The sequence below is a fragment of the Mytilus trossulus genome, chromosome 12 (genome assembly GCF_036588685.1).
Source record: "Mytilus trossulus isolate FHL-02 chromosome 12, PNRI_Mtr1.1.1.hap1, whole genome shotgun sequence".
In the NCBI taxonomy this organism is placed as follows: domain Eukaryota; kingdom Metazoa; phylum Mollusca; class Bivalvia; order Mytilida; family Mytilidae; genus Mytilus; species Mytilus trossulus.
This window is the reverse complement of record NC_086384.1, coordinates 23,918,673-23,943,565: the sequence shown is the minus strand read 5'-3', so window position 1 is coordinate 23,943,565 and position 24,893 is coordinate 23,918,673. Positions and strand designations below refer to the sequence as shown.

The 24,893-nt window shown below is 32.5% G+C and overlaps 1 protein-coding gene across 3 annotated transcripts in view; it reads right to left on the bottom strand.

Annotated features, from left to right (window-relative positions):
• Positions 1–24,893, bottom strand: part of LOC134693409 (polyamine-transporting ATPase 13A3-like) — an 82,416-nt gene that overhangs the window by 42,560 nt on the left and 14,963 nt on the right. For all 3 annotated transcript variants that reach the window (XM_063554222.1, XM_063554223.1, XM_063554224.1), the window contains one exon: positions 21,268–21,435. In XM_063554222.1, coding sequence (XP_063410292.1) covers positions 21,268–21,435 — 168 coding nt within the window. The remainder of the gene's footprint in view (positions 1–21,267; positions 21,436–24,893) is intronic.

Sequence of the window (24,893 nt, the reverse complement as noted above, 5' to 3'; positions counted from 1 at the left end):
CTCTAGTAAAGTTAATGGTAAGGACCAACTTATACAATACTCCTCTAGTAAAGTTGATGGTAAAGACCAACTTATACAATACTCCTCTAGTTAAGTTGACGGTAAAGACCAACTTATACAATACTCCTCTAGTAAAGTTAATGGTAAAGACCAACTTATACAATACTCCTCTAGTAAAGTTAATGGTAAGGACCAACTTATACAATACTCCTCTAGTAAAGTTAATGGTAAAGACCAACTTATACAATACTCCTCTAGTAAAGTTGATGGTAAAGACTAACTTATACAATACTCCTCTAGTAAAGTTAACAGTAAAGACCAACTTATACAATACTCCTCTAGTAAAGTTAATGGTAAAGACCAACTTATACAATACTCCTCTAGTAAAGTTAATGGTAAGGACCAACTTATACAATACTCCTCTAGTAAAGTTAATGGTAAAGACCAACTAATACAATACTCCTCTAGTAAAGTTAATGGTAAAGACCAACTTATACAATACTCCTCTAGTAAAGTTAATGGTAAAGACCAACTTATACAATACTCCTCTAGTAAAGTTAACAGTAAAGACCAACTTATACAATACTCCTATAGTAAAGTTGACGATAAAGACCAACTTATACAATACTCCTCTAGTAAAGTTAATGGTAAAGACCAACTTATACAATACTCCTCTAGTAAAGTTAATGGTAAAGACCAACTTATACAATACTCCTCTAGTAAAGTTGATGGTAAAGACCAACTTAAACAATACTCCTCTAGTAAAGTTAATGGTAAAGACCAACTTATACAATACTCCTCTAGTAAAGTTAATGGTAAAGACCAACTTATACAATACTCCTCTAGTAAAGTTAATGGTAAAGACCAACTAATACAATACTCCTCTAGTAAAGTTAATGGTAAAGACCAACTTATACAATACTCCTCTAGTAAAGTTAATGGTAAGGACCAACTTATACAATACTCCTCTAGTAAAGTTAATGGTAAAGACCAACTTATACAATACTCCTCTAGTAAAGTTGATGGTAAAGACCAACTTAAACAATACTCCTCTAGTAAAGTTAATGGTAAAGACCAACTTATACAATACTCCTCTAGTAAAGTTAATGGTAAAGACCAACTTATACAATACTCCTCTAGTAAAGTTAATGGTAAAGACCAACTAATACAATACTCCTCTAGTAAAGTTAATGGTAAAGACCAACTTATACAATACTCCTCTAGTAAAGTTAATGGTAAGGACCAACTTATACAATACTCCTCTAGTAAAGTTGATGGTAAAGACCAACTTATACAATACTCCTCTAGTAAAGTTGACGGTAAAGACCAACTTATACAATACTCCTCTAGTAAAGTTAACGGTAAAGACCAACTTATACAATACTCCTCTAGTAAAGTTGATGGTAAAGACCAACTTATACAATACTCCTCTAGTAAAGTTAACAGTAAAGACCAACTTATACAATACTCCTATAGTAAAGTTGACGGTAAAGACCAACTAATACAATACTCCTCTAGTAAAGTTAATGGTAAAGACCAACTTATACAATACTCCTATAGTAAAGTTAATGGTAAAGACCAACTTATACAATACTCCTCTAGTAAAGTTGATGGTAAAGACCAACTTATACAATACTCCTCTAGTAAAGTTAATGGTAAAGACCAACTTATACAATACTCCTCTAGTAAAGTTAATGGTAAAGACCAACTTATACAATACTCCTCTAGTAAAGTTGATGGTAAAGACTAACTTATACAATACTCCTCTAGTAAAGTTAATGGTAAAGACCAACTTATACAATACTCCTCTAGTAAAGTTAATGGTAAAGACCAACTTATACAATACTCCTCTAGTAAAGTTAACGGTAAGGACCAACTTATACAATACTCCTCTAGTAAAGTTGACGGTAAAGACCAACTTATACAATACTCCTCTAGTAAAGTTGATGGTAAAGACCAACTTATACAATACTCCTCTAGTAAAGTTAACAGTAAAGACCAACTTATACAATACTCCTATAGTAAAGTTGACGGTAAAGACCAACTTATACAATACTCCTCTAGTAAAGATGATGGTAAAGACCAACTTATACAATACTCCTCTAGTAAAGTTAACAGTAAAGACCAACTTATACAATACTCCTATAGTAAAGTTAATGGTAAAGACCAACTTATACAATACTCCTCTAGTAAAGTTAATGGTAAAGACCAACTTATACAATACTCCTCTAGTAAAGTTGACGGTAAAGACCAACTTATACAATACTCCTCTAGTAAAGTTGACGGTAAAGACCAACTTATACAATACTCCTCTAGTGAAGTTGACGGTAAAGACCAACTTATACAATACTCCTATAGTAAAGTTAATGGTAAAGACCAACTTATACAATACTCCTATAGTAAAGTTAATAGTAAAGTTAATGGTAAAGACCAACTTATACAATACTCCTCTAGTAAAGTTAACGGTAAGGACCAACTTATACAATACTCCTCTAGTAAAGTTGATGGTAAAGACCAACTTATACAATACTCCTCTAGTAAAGTTAACGGTAAAGACCAACTTATACAATACTCCTCTAGTAAAGTTGATGGTAAAGACCAACTTATACAATACTCCTCTAGTAAAGTTGACGGTAAAGACCAACTTATACAATACTCCTCTAGTAAAGTTAACGGTAAAGACCAACTTATACAATACTCCTCTAGTAAAGTTGATGGTAAAGACCAACTTATACAATACTCCTCTAGTAAAGTTAACAGTAAAGACCAACTTATACAATACTCCTATAGTAAAGTTGACGGTAAAGACCAACTAATACAATACTCCTCTAGTAAAGTTAATGGTAAAGACCAACTTATACAATACTCCTATAGTAAAGTTAATGGTAAAGACCAACTTATACAATACTCCTCTAGTAAAGTTAATGGTAAAGACCAACTTATACAATACTCCTCTAGTAAAGTTAATGGTAAAGACCAACTTATACAATACTCCTCTAGTAAAGTTGATGGTAAAGACTAACTTATACAATACTCCTCTAGTAAAGTTAATGGTAAAGACCAACTTATACAATACTCCTCTAGTAAAGTTAATGGTAAAGACCAACTTATACAATACTCCTCTAGTAAAGTTAACGGTAAGGACCAACTTATACAATACTCCTCTAGTAAAGTTGACGGTAAAGACCAACTTATACAATACTCCTCTAGTAAAGTTGATGGTAAAGACCAACTTATACAATACTCCTCTAGTAAAGTTAACAGTAAAGACCAACTTATACAATACTCCTATAGTAAAGTTGACGGTAAAGACCAACTTATACAATACTCCTCTAGTAAAGATGATGGTAAAGACCAACTTATACAATACTCCTCTAGTAAAGTTAACAGTAAAGACCAACTTATACAATACTCCTATAGTAAAGTTAATGGTAAAGACCAACTTATACAATACTCCTCTAGTAAAGTTAATGGTAAAGACCAACTTATACAATACTCCTCTAGTAAAGTTGACGGTAAAGACCAACTTATACAATACTCCTCTAGTAAAGTTGACGGTAAAGACCAACTTATACAATACTCCTCTAGTGAAGTTGACGGTAAAGACCAACTTATACAATACTCCTATAGTAAAGTTAATGGTAAAGACCAACTTATACAATACTCCTATAGTAAAGTTAATAGTAAAGTTAATGGTAAAGACCAACTTATACAATACTCCTCTAGTAAAGTTAACGGTAAGGACCAACTTATACAATACTCCTCTAGTAAAGTTGATGGTAAAGACCAACTTATACAATACTCCTCTAGTAAAGTTAACGGTAAAGACCAACTTATACAATACTCCTCTAGTAAAGTTGATGGTAAAGACCAACTTATACAATACTCCTCTAGTAAAGTTGACGGTAAAGACCAACTTATACAATACTCCTCTAGTAAAGTTAACGGTAAAGACCAACTTATACAATACTCCTCTAGTAAAGTTGATGGTAAAGACCAACTTATACAATACTCCTCTAGTAAAGTTAACAGTAAAGACCAACTTATACAATACTCCTATAGTAAAGTTGACGGTAAAGACCAACTAATACAATACTCCTCTAGTAAAGTTAATGGTAAAGACCAACTTATACAATACTCCTATAGTAAAGTTAATGGTAAAGACCAACTTATACAATACTCCTCTAGTAAAGTTGATGGTAAAGACCAACTTATACAATACTCCTCTAGTAAAGTTAATGGTAAAGACCAACTTATACAATACTCCTCTAGTAAAGTTAATGGTAAAGACCAACTTATACAATACTCCTCTAGTAAAGTTGATGGTAAAGACTAACTTATACAATACTCCTCTAGTAAAGTTAATGGTAAAGACCAACTTATACAATACTCCTCTAGTAAAGTTAATGGTAAAGACCAACTTATACAATACTCCTCTAGTAAAGTTAACGGTAAGGACCAACTTATACAATACTCCTCTAGTAAAGTTGACGGTAAAGACCAACTTATACAATACTCCTCTAGTAAAGTTGATGGTAAAGACCAACTTATACAATACTCCTCTAGTAAAGTTAACAGTAAAGACCAACTTATACAATACTCCTATAGTAAAGTTGACGGTAAAGACCAACTTATACAATACTCCTCTAGTAAAGATGATGGTAAAGACCAACTTATACAATACTCCTCTAGTAAAGTTAACAGTAAAGACCAACTTATACAATACTCCTATAGTAAAGTTAATGGTAAAGACCAACTTATACAATACTCCTCTAGTAAAGTTAATGGTAAAGACCAACTTATACAATACTCCTCTAGTAAAGTTGACGGTAAAGACCAACTTATACAATACTCCTCTAGTAAAGTTGACGGTAAAGACCAACTTATACAATACTCCTCTAGTGAAGTTGACGGTAAAGACCAACTTATACAATACTCCTATAGTAAAGTTAATGGTAAAGACCAACTTATACAATACTCCTATAGTAAAGTTAATAGTAAAGTTAATGGTAAAGACCAACTTATACAATACTCCTCTAGTAAAGTTAACGGTAAGGACCAACTTATACAATACTCCTCTAGTAAAGTTGATGGTAAAGACCAACTTATACAATACTCCTCTAGTAAAGTTGATGGTAAAGACCAACTTATACAATACTCCTCTAGTAAAGTTAACGGTAAGGACCAACTTATACAATACTCCTCTAGTAAAGTTGATGGTAAAGACCAACTTATACAATACTCCTCTAGTAAAGTTGATGGTAAAGACCAACTTATACAATACTCCTCTAGTAAAGTTAACAGTAAAGACCAACTTATACAATACTCCTCTAGTAAAGTTGACGGTAAAGACCAACTTATACAATACTCCTCTAGTAAAGTTGACGGTAAAGACCAACTTATACAATACTCCTCTAGTAAAGTTAATGGTAAAGACCAACTTATACAATACTCCTCTAGTAAAGTTAATGGTAAAGACCAACGTATACAATACTCCTCTAGTAAAGTTAACGGTAAGGATCAACTTATACAATACTCCTCTAGTAAAGTTGACGGTAAAGACCAACTTATACAATACTCCTCTAGTAAAGTTGACGGTAAAGACCAACTTATACAATACTCCTCTAGTAAAGTTAACAGTAAAGACCAACTTATACAATACTCCTATAGTAAAGTTGACGGTAAAGACCAACTTATACAATACTCCTCTAGTAAAGTTGACGGTAAAGACCAACTTATACAATACTCCTCTAGTAAAGTTGACGATAAAGACCAACTTATACAATACTCCTCTAGTAAAGTTGACGGTAAAGACCAACTTATACAATACTCCTCTAGTAAAGTTGATGGTAAAGACCAACTTATACAATACTCCTCTAGTAAAGTTGATGGTAAAGACCAACTTATACAATACTCCTCTAGTAAAGTTAATGGTAAAGACCAACTTATACAATACTCCTCTAGTAAAGTTGACGGTAAAGACCAACTTATACAATACTCCTCTAGTAAAGTTGATGGTAAAGACCAACTTATACAATACTCCTCTAGTAAAGTTAATGGTAAAGACCAACTTATACAATACTCCTCTAGTAAAGTTGACGATAAAGACCAACTTATACAATACTCCTCTAGTAAAGTTGATGGTAAAGACCAACTTATACAATACTCCTCTAGTAAAGTTAATGGTAAAGACCAACTTATACAATACTCCTCTAGTAAAGTTGACGATAAAGACCAACTTATACAATACTCCTCTAGTAAAGTTGATGGTAAAGACCAACTTATACAATACTCCTCTAGTAAAGTTAATGGTAAAGACCAACTTATACAATACTCCTCTAGTAAAGTTGACGATAAAGACCAACTTATACAATACTCCTCTAGTAAAGTTGATGGTAAAGACCAACTTATACAATACTCCTCTAGTAAAGTTAATGGTAAAGACCAACTTATACAATACTCCTCTAGTAAAGTTGACGATAAAGACCAACTTATACAATACTCCTCTTGTAAAGTTAATGGTAAAGACCAACTTATACAATACTCCTCTAGTAAAGTTAATGGTATAGACCAACTTATACAATACTCCTCTAGTAAAGTTGACGGTAAAGACCAACTTATACAATACTCCTCTAGTAAAGTTGACGGTAAAGACCAACTTATACAATACTCCTCTAGTGAAGTTGACGGTAAAGACCAACTTATACAATACTCCTATAGTAAAGTTGATGGTAAAGACCAACTTATACAATACTCCTCTAGTAAAGTTGATGGTAAAGACCAACTTATACAATACTCCTCTAGTAAAGTTAATAGTAAAGACCAACTTATACAATACTCCTCTAGTAAAGTTAATGGTAAGGACCAACTTATACAATACTCCTATAGTAAAGTTAATAGTAAAGACCAACTTATACAATACTCCTCTAGTAAAGTTAACGGTAAAGACCAACTTATACAATACTCCTCTAGTAAAGTTAATGGTAAAGACCAACTTATACAATACTCCTCTAGTAAAGTTGATGGTAAAGACCAACTTATACAATACTCCTCTAGTAAAGTTAATGGTAAGGACCAACTTATACAATACTCCTCTAGTAAAGTTGATGGTAAAGACCAACTTATACAATACTCCTCTAGTTAAGTTGACGGTAAAGACCAACTTATACAATACTCCTCTAGTAAAGTTAATGGTAAAGACCAACTTATACAATACTCCTCTAGTAAAGTTAATGGTAAGGACCAACTTATACAATACTCCTCTAGTAAAGTTAATGGTAAAGACCAACTTATACAATACTCCTCTAGTAAAGTTGATGGTAAAGACTAACTTATACAATACTCCTCTAGTAAAGTTAACAGTAAAGACCAACTTATACAATACTCCTCTAGTAAAGTTAATGGTAAAGACCAACTTATACAATACTCCTCTAGTAAAGTTAATGGTAAGGACCAACTTATACAATACTCCTCTAGTAAAGTTAATGGTAAAGACCAACTAATACAATACTCCTCTAGTAAAGTTAATGGTAAAGACCAACTTATACAATACTCCTCTAGTAAAGTTAATGGTAAAGACCAACTTATACAATACTCCTCTAGTAAAGTTAACAGTAAAGACCAACTTATACAATACTCCTATAGTAAAGTTGACGATAAAGACCAACTTATACAATACTCCTCTAGTAAAGTTAATGGTAAAGACCAACTTATACAATACTCCTCTAGTAAAGTTAATGGTAAAGACCAACTTATACAATACTCCTCTAGTAAAGTTGATGGTAAAGACCAACTTAAACAATACTCCTCTAGTAAAGTTAATGGTAAAGACCAACTTATACAATACTCCTCTAGTAAAGTTAATGGTAAAGACCAACTTATACAATACTCCTCTAGTAAAGTTAATGGTAAAGACCAACTAATACAATACTCCTCTAGTAAAGTTAATGGTAAAGACCAACTTATACAATACTCCTCTAGTAAAGTTAATGGTAAGGACCAACTTATACAATACTCCTCTAGTAAAGTTAATGGTAAAGACCAACTTATACAATACTCCTCTAGTAAAGTTGATGGTAAAGACCAACTTAAACAATACTCCTCTAGTAAAGTTAATGGTAAAGACCAACTTATACAATACTCCTCTAGTAAAGTTAATGGTAAAGACCAACTTATACAATACTCCTCTAGTAAAGTTAATGGTAAAGACCAACTAATACAATACTCCTCTAGTAAAGTTAATGGTAAAGACCAACTTATACAATACTCCTCTAGTAAAGTTAATGGTAAGGACCAACTTATACAATACTCCTCTAGTAAAGTTGATGGTAAAGACCAACTTATACAATACTCCTCTAGTAAAGTTGACGGTAAAGACCAACTTATACAATACTCCTCTAGTAAAGTTAACGGTAAAGACCAACTTATACAATACTCCTCTAGTAAAGTTGATGGTAAAGACCAACTTATACAATACTCCTCTAGTAAAGTTAACAGTAAAGACCAACTTATACAATACTCCTATAGTAAAGTTGACGGTAAAGACCAACTAATACAATACTCCTCTAGTAAAGTTAATGGTAAAGACCAACTTATACAATACTCCTATAGTAAAGTTAATGGTAAAGACCAACTTATACAATACTCCTCTAGTAAAGTTGATGGTAAAGACCAACTTATACAATACTCCTCTAGTAAAGTTAATGGTAAAGACCAACTTATACAATACTCCTCTAGTAAAGTTAATGGTAAAGACCAACTTATACAATACTCCTCTAGTAAAGTTGATGGTAAAGACTAACTTATACAATACTCCTCTAGTAAAGTTAATGGTAAAGACCAACTTATACAATACTCCTCTAGTAAAGTTAATGGTAAAGACCAACTTATACAATACTCCTCTAGTAAAGTTAACGGTAAGGACCAACTTATACAATACTCCTCTAGTAAAGTTGACGGTAAAGACCAACTTATACAATACTCCTCTAGTAAAGTTGATGGTAAAGACCAACTTATACAATACTCCTCTAGTAAAGTTAACAGTAAAGACCAACTTATACAATACTCCTATAGTAAAGTTGACGGTAAAGACCAACTTATACAATACTCCTCTAGTAAAGATGATGGTAAAGACCAACTTATACAATACTCCTCTAGTAAAGTTAACAGTAAAGACCAACTTATACAATACTCCTATAGTAAAGTTAATGGTAAAGACCAACTTATACAATACTCCTCTAGTAAAGTTAATGGTAAAGACCAACTTATACAATACTCCTCTAGTAAAGTTGACGGTAAAGACCAACTTATACAATACTCCTCTAGTAAAGTTGACGGTAAAGACCAACTTATACAATACTCCTCTAGTGAAGTTGACGGTAAAGACCAACTTATACAATACTCCTATAGTAAAGTTAATGGTAAAGACCAACTTATACAATACTCCTATAGTAAAGTTAATAGTAAAGTTAATGGTAAAGACCAACTTATACAATACTCCTCTAGTAAAGTTAACGGTAAGGACCAACTTATACAATACTCCTCTAGTAAAGTTGATGGTAAAGACCAACTTATACAATACTCCTCTAGTAAAGTTAACGGTAAAGACCAACTTATACAATACTCCTCTAGTAAAGTTGATGGTAAAGACCAACTTATACAATACTCCTCTAGTAAAGTTGACGGTAAAGACCAACTTATACAATACTCCTCTAGTAAAGTTAACGGTAAAGACCAACTTATACAATACTCCTCTAGTAAAGTTGATGGTAAAGACCAACTTATACAATACTCCTCTAGTAAAGTTAACAGTAAAGACCAACTTATACAATACTCCTATAGTAAAGTTGACGGTAAAGACCAACTAATACAATACTCCTCTAGTAAAGTTAATGGTAAAGACCAACTTATACAATACTCCTATAGTAAAGTTAATGGTAAAGACCAACTTATACAATACTCCTCTAGTAAAGTTGATGGTAAAGACCAACTTATACAATACTCCTCTAGTAAAGTTAATGGTAAAGACCAACTTATACAATACTCCTCTAGTAAAGTTAATGGTAAAGACCAACTTATACAATACTCCTCTAGTAAAGTTGATGGTAAAGACTAACTTATACAATACTCCTCTAGTAAAGTTAATGGTAAAGACCAACTTATACAATACTCCTCTAGTAAAGTTAATGGTAAAGACCAACTTATACAATACTCCTCTAGTAAAGTTAACGGTAAGGACCAACTTATACAATACTCCTCTAGTAAAGTTGACGGTAAAGACCAACTTATACAATACTCCTCTAGTAAAGTTGATGGTAAAGACCAACTTATACAATACTCCTCTAGTAAAGTTAACAGTAAAGACCAACTTATACAATACTCCTATAGTAAAGTTGACGGTAAAGACCAACTTATACAATACTCCTCTAGTAAAGATGATGGTAAAGACCAACTTATACAATACTCCTCTAGTAAAGTTAACAGTAAAGACCAACTTATACAATACTCCTATAGTAAAGTTAATGGTAAAGACCAACTTATACAATACTCCTCTAGTAAAGTTAATGGTAAAGACCAACTTATACAATACTCCTCTAGTAAAGTTGACGGTAAAGACCAACTTATACAATACTCCTCTAGTAAAGTTGACGGTAAAGACCAACTTATACAATACTCCTATAGTAAAGTTAATGGTAAAGACCAACTTATACAATACTCCTATAGTAAAGTTAATAGTAAAGTTAATGGTAAAGACCAACTTATACAATACTCCTCTAGTAAAGTTAACGGTAAGGACCAACTTATACAATACTCCTCTAGTAAAGTTGATGGTAAAGACCAACTTATACAATACTCCTCTAGTAAAGTTGATGGTAAAGACCAACTTATACAATACTCCTCTAGTAAAGTTAACGGTAAGGACCAACTTATACAATACTCCTCTAGTAAAGTTGATGGTAAAGACCAACTTATACAATACTCCTCTAGTAAAGTTGATGGTAAAGACCAACTTATACAATACTCCTCTAGTAAAGTTAACAGTAAAGACCAACTTATACAATACTCCTCTAGTAAAGTTGACGGTAAAGACCAACTTATACAATACTCCTCTAGTAAAGTTGACGGTAAAGACCAACTTATACAATACTCCTCTAGTAAAGTTAATGGTAAAGACCAACTTATACAATACTCCTCTAGTAAAGTTAATGGTAAAGACCAACGTATACAATACTCCTCTAGTAAAGTTAACGGTAAGGATCAACTTATACAATACTCCTCTAGTAAAGTTGACGGTAAAGACCAACTTATACAATACTCCTCTAGTAAAGTTGACGGTAAAGACCAACTTATACAATACTCCTCTAGTAAAGTTAACAGTAAAGACCAACTTATACAATACTCCTATAGTAAAGTTGACGGTAAAGACCAACTTATACAATACTCCTCTAGTAAAGTTGACGGTAAAGACCAACTTATACAATACTCCTCTAGTAAAGTTGACGATAAAGACCAACTTATACAATACTCCTCTAGTAAAGTTGACGGTAAAGACCAACTTATACAATACTCCTCTAGTAAAGTTGATGGTAAAGACCAACTTATACAATACTCCTCTAGTAAAGTTGATGGTAAAGACCAACTTATACAATACTCCTCTAGTAAAGTTAATGGTAAAGACCAACTTATACAATACTCCTCTAGTAAAGTTGACGGTAAAGACCAACTTATACAATACTCCTCTAGTAAAGTTGATGGTAAAGACCAACTTATACAATACTCCTCTAGTAAAGTTAATGGTAAAGACCAACTTATACAATACTCCTCTAGTAAAGTTGACGATAAAGACCAACTTATACAATACTCCTCTAGTAAAGTTGATGGTAAAGACCAACTTATACAATACTCCTCTAGTAAAGTTAATGGTAAAGACCAACTTATACAATACTCCTCTAGTAAAGTTGACGATAAAGACCAACTTATACAATACTCCTCTAGTAAAGTTGATGGTAAAGACCAACTTATACAATACTCCTCTAGTAAAGTTAATGGTAAAGACCAACTTATACAATACTCCTCTAGTAAAGTTGACGATAAAGACCAACTTATACAATACTCCTCTAGTAAAGTTGATGGTAAAGACCAACTTATACAATACTCCTCTAGTAAAGTTAATGGTAAAGACCAACTTATACAATACTCCTCTAGTAAAGTTGACGATAAAGACCAACTTATACAATACTCCTCTTGTAAAGTTAATGGTAAAGACCAACTTATACAATACTCCTCTAGTAAAGTTAATGGTATAGACCAACTTATACAATACTCCTCTAGTAAAGTTGACGGTAAAGACCAACTTATACAATACTCCTCTAGTAAAGTTGACGGTAAAGACCAACTTATACAATACTCCTCTAGTGAAGTTGACGGTAAAGACCAACTTATACAATACTCCTATAGTAAAGTTGATGGTAAAGACCAACTTATACAATACTCCTCTAGTAAAGTTGATGGTAAAGACCAACTTATACAATACTCCTCTAGTAAAGTTAATAGTAAAGACCAACTTATACAATACTCCTCTAGTAAAGTTAATGGTAAGGACCAACTTATACAATACTCCTATAGTAAAGTTAATAGTAAAGACCAACTTATACAATACTCCTCTAGTAAAGTTAACGGTAAAGACCAACTTATACAATACTCCTCTAGTAAAGTTAATGGTAAAGACCAACTTATACAATACTCCTCTAGTAAAGTTGATGGTAAAGACCAACTTATACAATACTCCTCTAGTAAAGTTAATGGTAAGGACCAACTTATACAATACTCCTCTAGTAAAGTTGATGGTAAAGACCAACTTATACAATACTCCTCTAGTTAAGTTGACGGTAAAGACCAACTTATACAATACTCCTCTAGTAAAGTTAATGGTAAAGACCAACTTATACAATACTCCTCTAGTAAAGTTAATGGTAAGGACCAACTTATACAATACTCCTCTAGTAAAGTTAATGGTAAAGACCAACTTATACAATACTCCTCTAGTAAAGTTGATGGTAAAGACTAACTTATACAATACTCCTCTAGTAAAGTTAACAGTAAAGACCAACTTATACAATACTCCTCTAGTAAAGTTAATGGTAAAGACCAACTTATACAATACTCCTCTAGTAAAGTTAATGGTAAAGACCAACTTATACAATACTCCTCTAGTAAAGTTGATGGTAAAGACTAACTTATACAATACTCCTCTAGTAAAGTTAATGGTAAAGACCAACTTATACAATACTCCTCTAGTAAAGTTAATGGTAAAGACCAACTTATACAATACTCCTCTAGTAAAGTTAACGGTAAGGACCAACTTATACAATACTCCTCTAGTAAAGTTGACGGTAAAGACCAACTTATACAATACTCCTCTAGTAAAGTTGATGGTAAAGACCAACTTATACAATACTCCTCTAGTAAAGTTAACAGTAAAGACCAACTTATACAATACTCCTATAGTAAAGTTGACGGTAAAGACCAACTTATACAATACTCCTCTAGTAAAGATGATGGTAAAGACCAACTTATACAATACTCCTCTAGTAAAGTTAACAGTAAAGACCAACTTATACAATACTCCTATAGTAAAGTTAATGGTAAAGACCAACTTATACAATACTCCTCTAGTAAAGTTAATGGTAAAGACCAACTTATACAATACTCCTCTAGTAAAGTTGACGGTAAAGACCAACTTATACAATACTCCTCTAGTAAAGTTGACGGTAAAGACCAACTTATACAATACTCCTCTAGTGAAGTTGACGGTAAAGACCAACTTATACAATACTCCTATAGTAAAGTTAATGGTAAAGACCAACTTATACAATACTCCTATAGTAAAGTTAATAGTAAAGTTAATGGTAAAGACCAACTTATACAATACTCCTCTAGTAAAGTTAACGGTAAGGACCAACTTATACAATACTCCTCTAGTAAAGTTGATGGTAAAGACCAACTTATACAATACTCCTCTAGTAAAGTTGATGGTAAAGACCAACTTATACAATACTCCTCTAGTAAAGTTAACGGTAAGGACCAACTTATACAATACTCCTCTAGTAAAGTTGATGGTAAAGACCAACTTATACAATACTCCTCTAGTAAAGTTGATGGTAAAGACCAACTTATACAATACTCCTCTAGTAAAGTTAACAGTAAAGACCAACTTATACAATACTCCTCTAGTAAAGTTGACGGTAAAGACCAACTTATACAATACTCCTCTAGTAAAGTTGACGGTAAAGACCAACTTATACAATACTCCTCTAGTAAAGTTAATGGTAAAGACCAACTTATACAATACTCCTCTAGTAAAGTTAATGGTAAAGACCAACGTATACAATACTCCTCTAGTAAAGTTAACGGTAAGGATCAACTTATACAATACTCCTCTAGTAAAGTTGACGGTAAAGACCAACTTATACAATACTCCTCTATACAATACTCCTCTAGTAAAGTTGACGGTAAAGACCAACTTATACAATACTCCTCTAGTAAAGTTAACAGTAAAGACCAACTTATACAATACTCCTATAGTAAAGTTGACGGTAAAGACCAACTTATACAATACTCCTCTAGTAAAGTTGACGGTAAAGACCAACTTATACAATACTCCTCTAGTAAAGTTGACGATAAAGACCAACTTATACAATACTCCTCTAGTAAAGTTGACGGTAAAGACCAACTTATACAATACTCCTCTAGTAAAGTTGATGGTAAAGACCAACTTATACAATACTCCTCTAGTAAAGTTGATGGTAAAGACCAACTTATACAATACTCCTCTAGTAAAGTTAATGGTAAAGACCAACTTATACAATACTCCTCTAGTAAAGTTGACGGTAAAGACCAACTTATACAATACTCCTCTAGTAAAGTTGATGGTAAAGACCAACTTATACAATACTCCTCTAGTAAAGTTAATGGTAAAGACCAACTTATACAATACTCCTCTAGTAAAGTTGACGATAAAGACCAACTTATACAATACTCCTCTAGTAAAGTTGATGGTAAAGACCAACTTATACAATACTCCTCTAGTAAAGTTAATGGTAAAGACCAACTTATACAATACTCCTCTAGTAAAGTTGACGATAAAGACCAACTTATACAATACTCCTCTAGTAAAGTTGATGGTAAAGACCAACTTATACAATACTCCTCTAGTAAAGTTAATGGTAAAGACCAACTTATACAATACTCCTCTAGTAAAGTTGACGATAAAGACCAACTTATACAATACTCCTCTAGTAAAGTTGATGGTAAAGACCAACTTATACAATACTCCTCTAGTAAAGTTAATGGTAAAGACCAACTTATACAATACTCCTCTAGTAAAGTTGACGATAAAGACCAACTTATACAATACTCCTCTTGTAAAGTTAACGGTAAAGACCAACTTATACAATACTCCTCTAGTAAAGTTAATGGTATAGACCAACTTATACAATACTCCTCTAGTAAAGTTGACGGTAAAGACCAACTTATACAATACTCCTCTAGTAAAGTTGACGGTAAAGACCAACTTATACAATACTCCTCTAGTGAAGTTGACGGTAAAGACCAACTTATACAATACTCCTATAGTAAAGTTGATGGTAAAGACCAACTTATACAATACTCCTCTAGTAAAGTTGATGGTAAAGACCAACTTATACAATACTCCTCTAGTAAAGTTAATAGTAAAGACCAACTTATACAATACTCCTCTAGTAAAGTTAATGGTAAGGACCAACTTATACAATACTCCTATAGTAAAGTTAATAGTAAAGACCAACTTATACAATACTCCTCTAGTAAAGTTGATGGTAAAGACCAACTTATACAATACTCCTCTAGTAAAGTTAATGGTAAAGACCAACTTATACAATACTCCTCTAGTAAAGTTGACGATAAAGACCAACTTATACAATACTCCTCTAGTAAAGTTGATGGTAAAGACCAACTTATACAATACTCCTCTAGTAAAGTTAATGGTAAAGACCAACTTATACAATACTCCTCTAGTAAAGTTGACGATAAAGACCAACTTATACAATACTCCTCTAGTAAAGTTGATGGTAAAGACCAACTTATACAATACTCCTCTAGTAAAGTTAATGGTAAAGACCAACTTATACAATACTCCTCTAGTAAAGTTGACGATAAAGACCAACTTATACAATACTCCTCTTGTAAAGTTAATGGTAAAGACCAACTTATACAATACTCCTCTAGTAAAGTTAATGGTATAGACCAACTTATACAATACTCCTCTAGTAAAGTTGACGGTAAAGACCAACTTATACAATACTCCTCTAGTAAAGTTGACGGTAAAGACCAACTTATACAATACTCCTCTAGTGAAGTTGACGGTAAAGACCAACTTATACAATACTCCTATAGTAAAGTTGATGGTAAAGACCAACTTATACAATACTCCTCTAGTAAAGTTGATGGTAAAGACCAACTTATACAATACTCCTCTAGTAAAGTTAATAGTAAAGACCAACTTATACAATACTCCTCTAGTAAAGTTAATGGTAAGGACCAACTTATACAATACTCCTATAGTAAAGTTAATAGTAAAGACCAACTTATACAATACTCCTCTAGTAAAGTTAACGGTAAAGACCAACTTATACAATACTCCTCTAGTAAAGTTAATGGTAAAGACCAACTTATACAATACTCCTCTAGTAAAGTTGATGGTAAAGACCAACTTATACAATACTCCTCTAGTAAAGTTAATGGTAAGGACCAACTTATACAATACTCCTCTAGTAAAGTTGATGGTAAAGACCAACTTATACAATACTCCTCTAGTTAAGTTGACGGTAAAGACCAACTTATACAATACTCCTCTAGTAAAGTTAATGGTAAAGACCAACTTATACAATACTCCTCTAGTAAAGTTAATGGTAAGGACCAACTTATACAATACTCCTCTAGTAAAGTTAATGGTAAAGACCAACTTATACAATACTCCTCTAGTAAAGTTGATGGTAAAGACTAACTTATACAATACTCCTCTAGTAAAGTTAACAGTAAAGACCAACTTATACAATACTCCTCTAGTAAAGTTAATGGTAAAGACCAACTTATACAATACTCCTCTAGTAAAGTTAATGGTAAAGACCAACTTATACAATACTCCTCTAGTAAAGTTGATGGTAAAGACTAACTTATACAATACTCCTCTAGTAAAGTTAATGGTAAAGACCAACTTATACAATACTCCTCTAGTAAAGTTAATGGTAAAGACCAACTTATACAATACTCCTCTAGTAAAGTTAACGGTAAGGACCAACTTATACAATACTCCTCTAGTAAAGTTGACGGTAAAGACCAACTTATACAATACTCCTCTAGTAAAGTTGATGGTAAAGACCAACTTATACAATACTCCTCTAGTAAAGTTAACAGTAAAGACCAACTTATACAATACTCCTATAGTAAAGTTGACGGTAAAGACCAACTTATACAATACTCCTCTAGTAAAGATGATGGTAAAGACCAACTTATACAATACTCCTCTAGTAAAGTTAACAGTAAAGACCAACTTATACAATACTCCTATAGTAAAGTTAATGGTAAAGACCAACTTATACAATACTCCTCTAGTAAAGTTAATGGTAAAGACCAACTTATACAATACTCCTCTAGTAAAGTTGACGGTAAAGACCAACTTATACAATACTCCTCTAGTAAAGTTGACGGTAAAGACCAACTTATACAATACTCCTCTAGTGAAGTTGACGGTAAAGACCAACTTATACAATACTCCTATAGTAAAGTTAATGGTAAAGACCAACTTATACAATACTCCTATAGTAAAGTTAATAGTAAAGTTAATGGTAAAGACCAACTTATACAATACTCCTCTAGTAAAGTTAACGGTAAGGACCAACTTATACAATACTCCTCTAGTAAAGTTGATGGTAAAGACCAACTTATACAATACTCCTCTAGTAAAGTTGATGGTAAAGACCAACTTATACAATACTCCTCTAGTAAAGTTAACGGTAAGGACCAACTTATACAATACTCCTCTAGTAAAGTTGATGGTAAAGACCAACTTATACAATACTCCTCTAGTAAAGTTGATGGTAAAGACCAACTTATACAATACTCCTCTAGTAAAGTTAACAGTAAAGACCAACTTATACAATACTCCTCTAGTAAAGTTGACGGTAAAGACCAACTTATACAATACTCCTCTAGTAAAGTTGACGGTAAAGACCAACTTATACAATACTCCTCTAGTAAAGTTAATGGTAAAGACCAACTTATACAATACTCCTCTAGTAAAGTTAATGGTAAAGACCAACGTATACAATACTCCTCTAGTAAAGTTAACGGTAAGGATCAACTTATACAATACTCCTCTAGTAAAGTTGACGGTAAAGACCAACTTATACAATACTCCTCTATACAATACTCCTCTAGTAAAGTTGACGGTAAAGACCAACTTATACAATACTCCTCTAGTAAAGTTAACAGTAAAGACCAACTTATACAATACTCCTATAGTAAAGTTGACGGTAAAGACCAACTTATACAATACTCCTCTAGTAAAGTTGACGGTAAAGACCAACTTATACAATACTCCTCTAGTAAAGTTGACGATAAAGACCAACTTATACAATACTCCTCTAGTAAAGTTGACGGTAAAGACCAACTTATACAATACTCCTCTAGTAAAGTTGATGGTAAAGACCAACTTATACAATACTCCTCTAGTAAAGTTGATGGTAAAGACCAACTTATACAATACTCCTCTAGTAAAGTTAATGGTAAAGACCAACTTATACAATACTCCTCTAGTAAAGTTGACGGTAAAGACCAACTTATACAATACTCCTCTAGTAAAGTTGATGGTAAAGACCAACTTATACAATACTCCTCTAGTAAAGTTAATGGTAAAGACCAACTTATACAATACTCCTCTAGTAAAGTTGACGATAAAGACCAACTTATACAATACTCCTCTAGTAAAGTTGATGGTAAAGACCAACTTATACAATACTCCTCTAGTAAAGTTAATGGTAAAGACCAACTTATACAATACTCCTCTAGTAAAGTTGACGATAAAGACCAACTTATACAATACTCCTCTAGTAAAGTTGATGGTAAAGACCAACTTATACAATACTCCTCTAGTAAAGTTAATGGTAAAGACCAACTTATACAATACTCCTCTAGTAAAGTTGACGATAAAGACCAACTTATACAATACTCCTCTAGTAAAGTTGATGGTAAAGACCAACTTATACAATACTCCTCTAGTAAAGTTAATGGTAAAGACCAACTTATACAATACTCCTCTAGTAAAGTTGACGATAAAGACCAACTTATACAATACTCCTCTTGTAAAGTTAATGGTAAAGACCAACTTATACAATACTCCTCTAGTAAAGTTAATGGTATAGACCAACTTATACAATACTCCTCTAGTAAAGTTGACGGTAAAGACCAACTTATACAATACTCCTCTAGTAAAGTTGACGGTAAAGACCAACTTATACAATACTCCTCTAGTGAAGTTGACGGTAAAGACCAACTTATACAATACTCCTATAGTAAAGTTGATGGTAAAGACCAACTTATACAATACTCCTCTAGTAAAGTTGATGGTAAAGACCAACTTATACAATACTCCTCTAGTAAAGTTAATAGTAAAGACCAACTTATACAATACTCCTCTAGTAAAGTTAATGGTAAGGACCAACTTATACAATACTCCTATAGTAAAGTTAATAGTAAAGACCAACTTATACAATACTCCTCTAGTAAAGTTAACGGTAAAGACCAACTTATACAATACTCCTCTAGTAAAGTTAATGGTAAAGACCAACTTATACAATACTCCTCTAGTAAAGTTGATGGTAAAGACCAACTTATACAATACTCCTCTAGTAAAGTTAATGGTAAGGACCAACTTATACAATACTCCTCTAGTAAAGTTGATGGTAAAGACCAACTTATACAATACTCCTCTAGTTAAGTTGACGGTAAAGACCAACTTATACAATACTCCTCTAGTAAAGTTAATGGTAAAGACCAACTTATACAATACTCCTCTAGTAAAGTTAATGGTAAGGACCAACTTATACAATACTCCTCTAGTAAAGTTAATGGTAAAGACCAACGTATACAATACTCCTCTAGTAAAGTTAATGGTAAAGACCAACGTATACAATACTCCTCTAGTAAAGATGACGGTAAAGACCAACTTATACAATACTCCTCAAGTAAAGTTGATGGTAAGGACCAACTTATACAATACTCCTCTAGTAAAGTTGATGGTAAAGACCAACTTATACAATACTCCTCTAGTAAAGTTAATGGTAAAGACCAACTTATACAATACTCCTCTAGTAAAGTTAATGGTAAAGACCAACTTATACAATACTCCTCTAGTAAGTTGATGGTAAACATGTTTCAACTGTTCTTTTAAAGCCCTAGGTAAATATGCTCTCTAAAGTTATATAAAATGTGTTTGATTCCCAAAATTGGTGGTCTCTACCAAACTTGATGAAGATTACTGTGGGTTCTTCTATATTCAAGATGACCAATTTTCATGTATTTACTTTTTCAAGGATACTTTATTTTGTAGTTTTGCCAAATATGAATGAGATAATAAGTTGCAAAGTCTGCATATATGCCTTCAGGAATTTTGTACTTGGCTGAACACTGAAAGTCCTGCTTCACCCATACACACAAAAACCAGAAAAAAAACATATCTTGGGCAAATGAAACTGCGAGCTACTGCTCACTGATGATACCCCCGCCGCAAGTGGATAACATAAATAGTGTAAAAATATGCAAGTGTTTGGTAAACAGGAAGTTGTCGAGTGATGAATCTGAAAATGCATCACATGGTATAGCTGACTTATATAAATCCTGAAACCAAATTTCAGAAATCCTTGTATTGTAGTTTTTTAAAGCGGGGGTATAAATAGCAGATAAATCATTGGGTTTTTTTCATTTCACATTTTTTCATGTCATTGTTAATTTACCAAACTAGAAAGCATAATATTGGATCAGTTTTATTCGTAAACTGTAAATTCAGAAATTATTGCAATGATTTTAGTATTGCGAAAAAATGCATCAGGGTTATAATCAAACTTGCATTTTTATTTTTTTTTCGTTTGAATTTTTTTTAAATATCACCAAAAAAAACAGGATCGCAGTTATAAATGCATGTAATAATTTTTTTAAAAGTAAATAATATTTTACCTTGAGCACAACAACTACTGCATGCTTTAGGGAGCTTTTCTCATGTGTGGCTGCTATCATCAGATGTGGGTACCAGAAGAAAAATAACCGTAGTAAACCTACTGTCAGGAAATATAGAATCCACATGAAGATTTCTTTTCCTTGGTTCTTGGCATACCCATAGATTTCCTGTCAAAATCGAAGAAAAAAATGCAAGATTGAAATCTTAAATGCTTGATGTCACCATTGTAAGTAATTCAGAAACAAAAATGTACTAGCTAGCATATCTAACCCTGTCACATTCTGTGTGTGCCTGTCCAAAGTCGGGAGCCTGTTATTACAGTGGTCGTTTATTGTTACTGTATAATATCTCTTCATTTGCTGTTTTGGACATAAATTAGAACATCGGTTTTCTCAATTAAATTTCTTTTACATTTTGTTATGCCTGGATGCCTGGGCGTTTGATAGCTTAATTGCTATGGGTATGTGATTTACTCATTGTTGAAGGCCATACAGTGAATTACAGTTGCTAAAATCATATTGTCTCTGTCTGAGAGTTGTATTATATCACCTAACACGGTAACAGGAAATAGAATCACTCAACTGGATTTCTTACAAATATTTTTTCTAATGCTTTTTTTTAATTTTTCACTTTCATTTGTTGCTGATGGAGAACATCTTGTTATCATTTTTTTTTTTTTAAAACAAGAAATCCAGATTTTACAATATTTTTTTGCTGAGTTCATCACTTTACAAGGGAACTACAACTGTATATAGTAGTGATAAAACTTGTACAATTGAGTGCTAAGGACTTGAACTACAGAAAAACTTTTTTATTATAAATGTTTATACTTTTGTTCACTATTTTGGCAAATCTAAGATGAGATCAAAGTAAATGTAATGGGAAGACATGTCATGTGATCACTGTACCCAGATATAATGTCTACTTCTAGAGGTATTCTAAAGGGAAATAATGCATCTACAATAATTGCAGGTAGTATTTTGTACTCTGATTTAAATACATGTACCCAGATATCATGTCTACTTTTTGAGACATTTTAAAGGAAATAAGGCATCTATAATAGCTGCAGGTACATGTAGTATTTTATACTCTGATTGTACTATAAATACTTTAGTCTTTAAATTTCATGTCAAATGTTTTTAAACCAAAAGCTTTCAATGACCTTCAATCGTAACATAAAAGTTTATGAGTATATGTTGTTAATTTATTTTAAACAACCTTGTCAAGATTCTAATCAGGCTTTTGATCATCTTACAAATTTAAGATGTATCTATAGGTAAATGCACTGAAACTGATTTGGTCTTTTGTGGATAGATGTCTTATTGACAACAACATTACATCTCTGATTAATATAAACAATGCCTACCAGTCATATAAAAACACTAGGATGAATATTTATTATTTCTAGTAGATGCTTATATGTCTAAGTGTGATATTTTAGATAGAATTAATCAACCAAAACAAAAATGAATCTTTCAATATAAGTTTAACATCTTAGTTTAACATATCTAACAACAATTAAAGGGCCAACTAACACAAGTCAGTGAAGAATACTACACAAAAATATAACCTACTTGTGAGAAAGGCATTTAATAATGTTAATTTAATTTTATACTTGACATATAAAAAAGAAGATGTGGTATTATCAGATTGCCACTGAGACAACTCTACCCAAAAGAACAAATGACACAGAAGATAAAAACTATCGGTCACTATATGGTCTACAACAATGAGCAAAGTCCATACCTATATAGTCCGCTATCATGTTCACATTTGTACTAAGTTTCAAGCTGATGCCATCAGTGACAGCAACTTCATGGTTTATTATATATCTTCCTTATAATGTCCAATAACTTTAACCACAAATGCGCTGATTTGTCACTATCCCATTTCCCTGATCAGCTTACCAGGAAATCAATTAAAACTGTAATCTAGCACATGATTTTAAAAGTTCATATCCTTATGAGCCTGTATGTACTAAATTAAAGTTGATGTGACCTCAATTTCCTGGTCTAAATACCTTAACCAAAAACTTTAATCTGATAAGGGAAGGTCAACAGGATTAACAGACTGAGGAAAAATTAAAAGGAAGGAATATTACACAGACACACAGAGCAGAAAATAAAATGCTCTTTCTATAGTAAGTATTTGGGTTGATGGTTTCCTCTTTAGGACCACAGGATAGGTCTTCATAAAGTAGCAATTCAATTCTATTAGTTTTATAAATTTCAACTTAAAATTTCAACTTGACTATATGAAACCAGCAATTGTCAGAATTGAAATTGGATGCAAACTTTTGCTTATTTTATGGGTGGAGACTGTGATACATCCATTAATAAATCCTGACATCAGGTTTTAAATAAATGTATTATGCAGGTGACCAAGTAACATGACTAAGTCTCTGTTAATTGTGTATTTTGATTGCTGTACATCTCATTGTTATAATTCTATATCAAATTCATTGAATTATGAAAACAGGACAGAGTCACCCATTTTTGGTGGCAGTCTGTTGTACTTTACCAGATTAAGTCATGCACTAAATTATAATATCTCAGTATCTGAGAGCTAAATATTCATACAGACATAAAACATAAACCTATTTTTAGGGGGTCTCATTGGGGATGTCTGATCCCAAATCCTGCTTTTTATTTTGCCATATTCCCGAGTACTGTTTATGGTTGCAACAACAACACTTGTAATGTCCCACCAACTTTGTTCTCATTTTTACGCGAAATAAATTTCAATGTCACATGTCATGCTTTAAAATTCGGCCAATCCTCAGGCTCAGTCAAGCTTAGACCCTAATGAGACTCACTATGAGAGATTTTTTTGAGAAACCCCTGTTCAAGGAATAGAAAATCTTGGTAAAAACCCTTTAAATATTTTGAGTCTTCAGTGTTCTTTAACAATGCACTTTATTCTGGTAATAATAACATATTTTTTTTATTCATGCAACACTATAAATTAGTCTTTTGTAGACATAACAGGAGTTTGGCATGCAAAATTTTAATCCTAAATTAAGAATGAAAATGGGTAATGTATCAAAGAGACAACAATCTGACCATAAAGCAGACAACAGCCGAAGGCCACCAATGGGTCTTCAATGCAATGAGAAACTACCCCACCCAGCATCCTTTAGCTGGCCCCTAAACAAATATATATACTAGTTGAGTGATAATGGACGTCATACTAAACTCTGAATAATGCACAAGAAACTAAAATTAACAAGAATGTGTCCCAAGTACATGGATGCCCCATCCACACTATCATTTTCTATGTTTACTGGACCGTGAAAATGGGATAAAATCTCTAATTTGGCATTTAATCTAGCAAGATCATATCATAGGGAACATGTTTACTAAGTTTCAAGTTGATTGGACTTCAACTTCATCAAAACCTGCCTCGACCAAAAACTTTAAACAAAACTTTAACCTACATGACCTAAAGCGGGACATATAAATGGGGCAAAAAATCATACAAGACTAACAAAGGCCTAGTATATTAACTGAAACATAACAAGCAGATTTTTATGGCCAGAAAATATCAAAATGCTGTTATATAAGTTGGTTTCTCAGGAACAAAAAACTTGCTAGAACCCACCTAACATATCCAAAACTACTCTGGC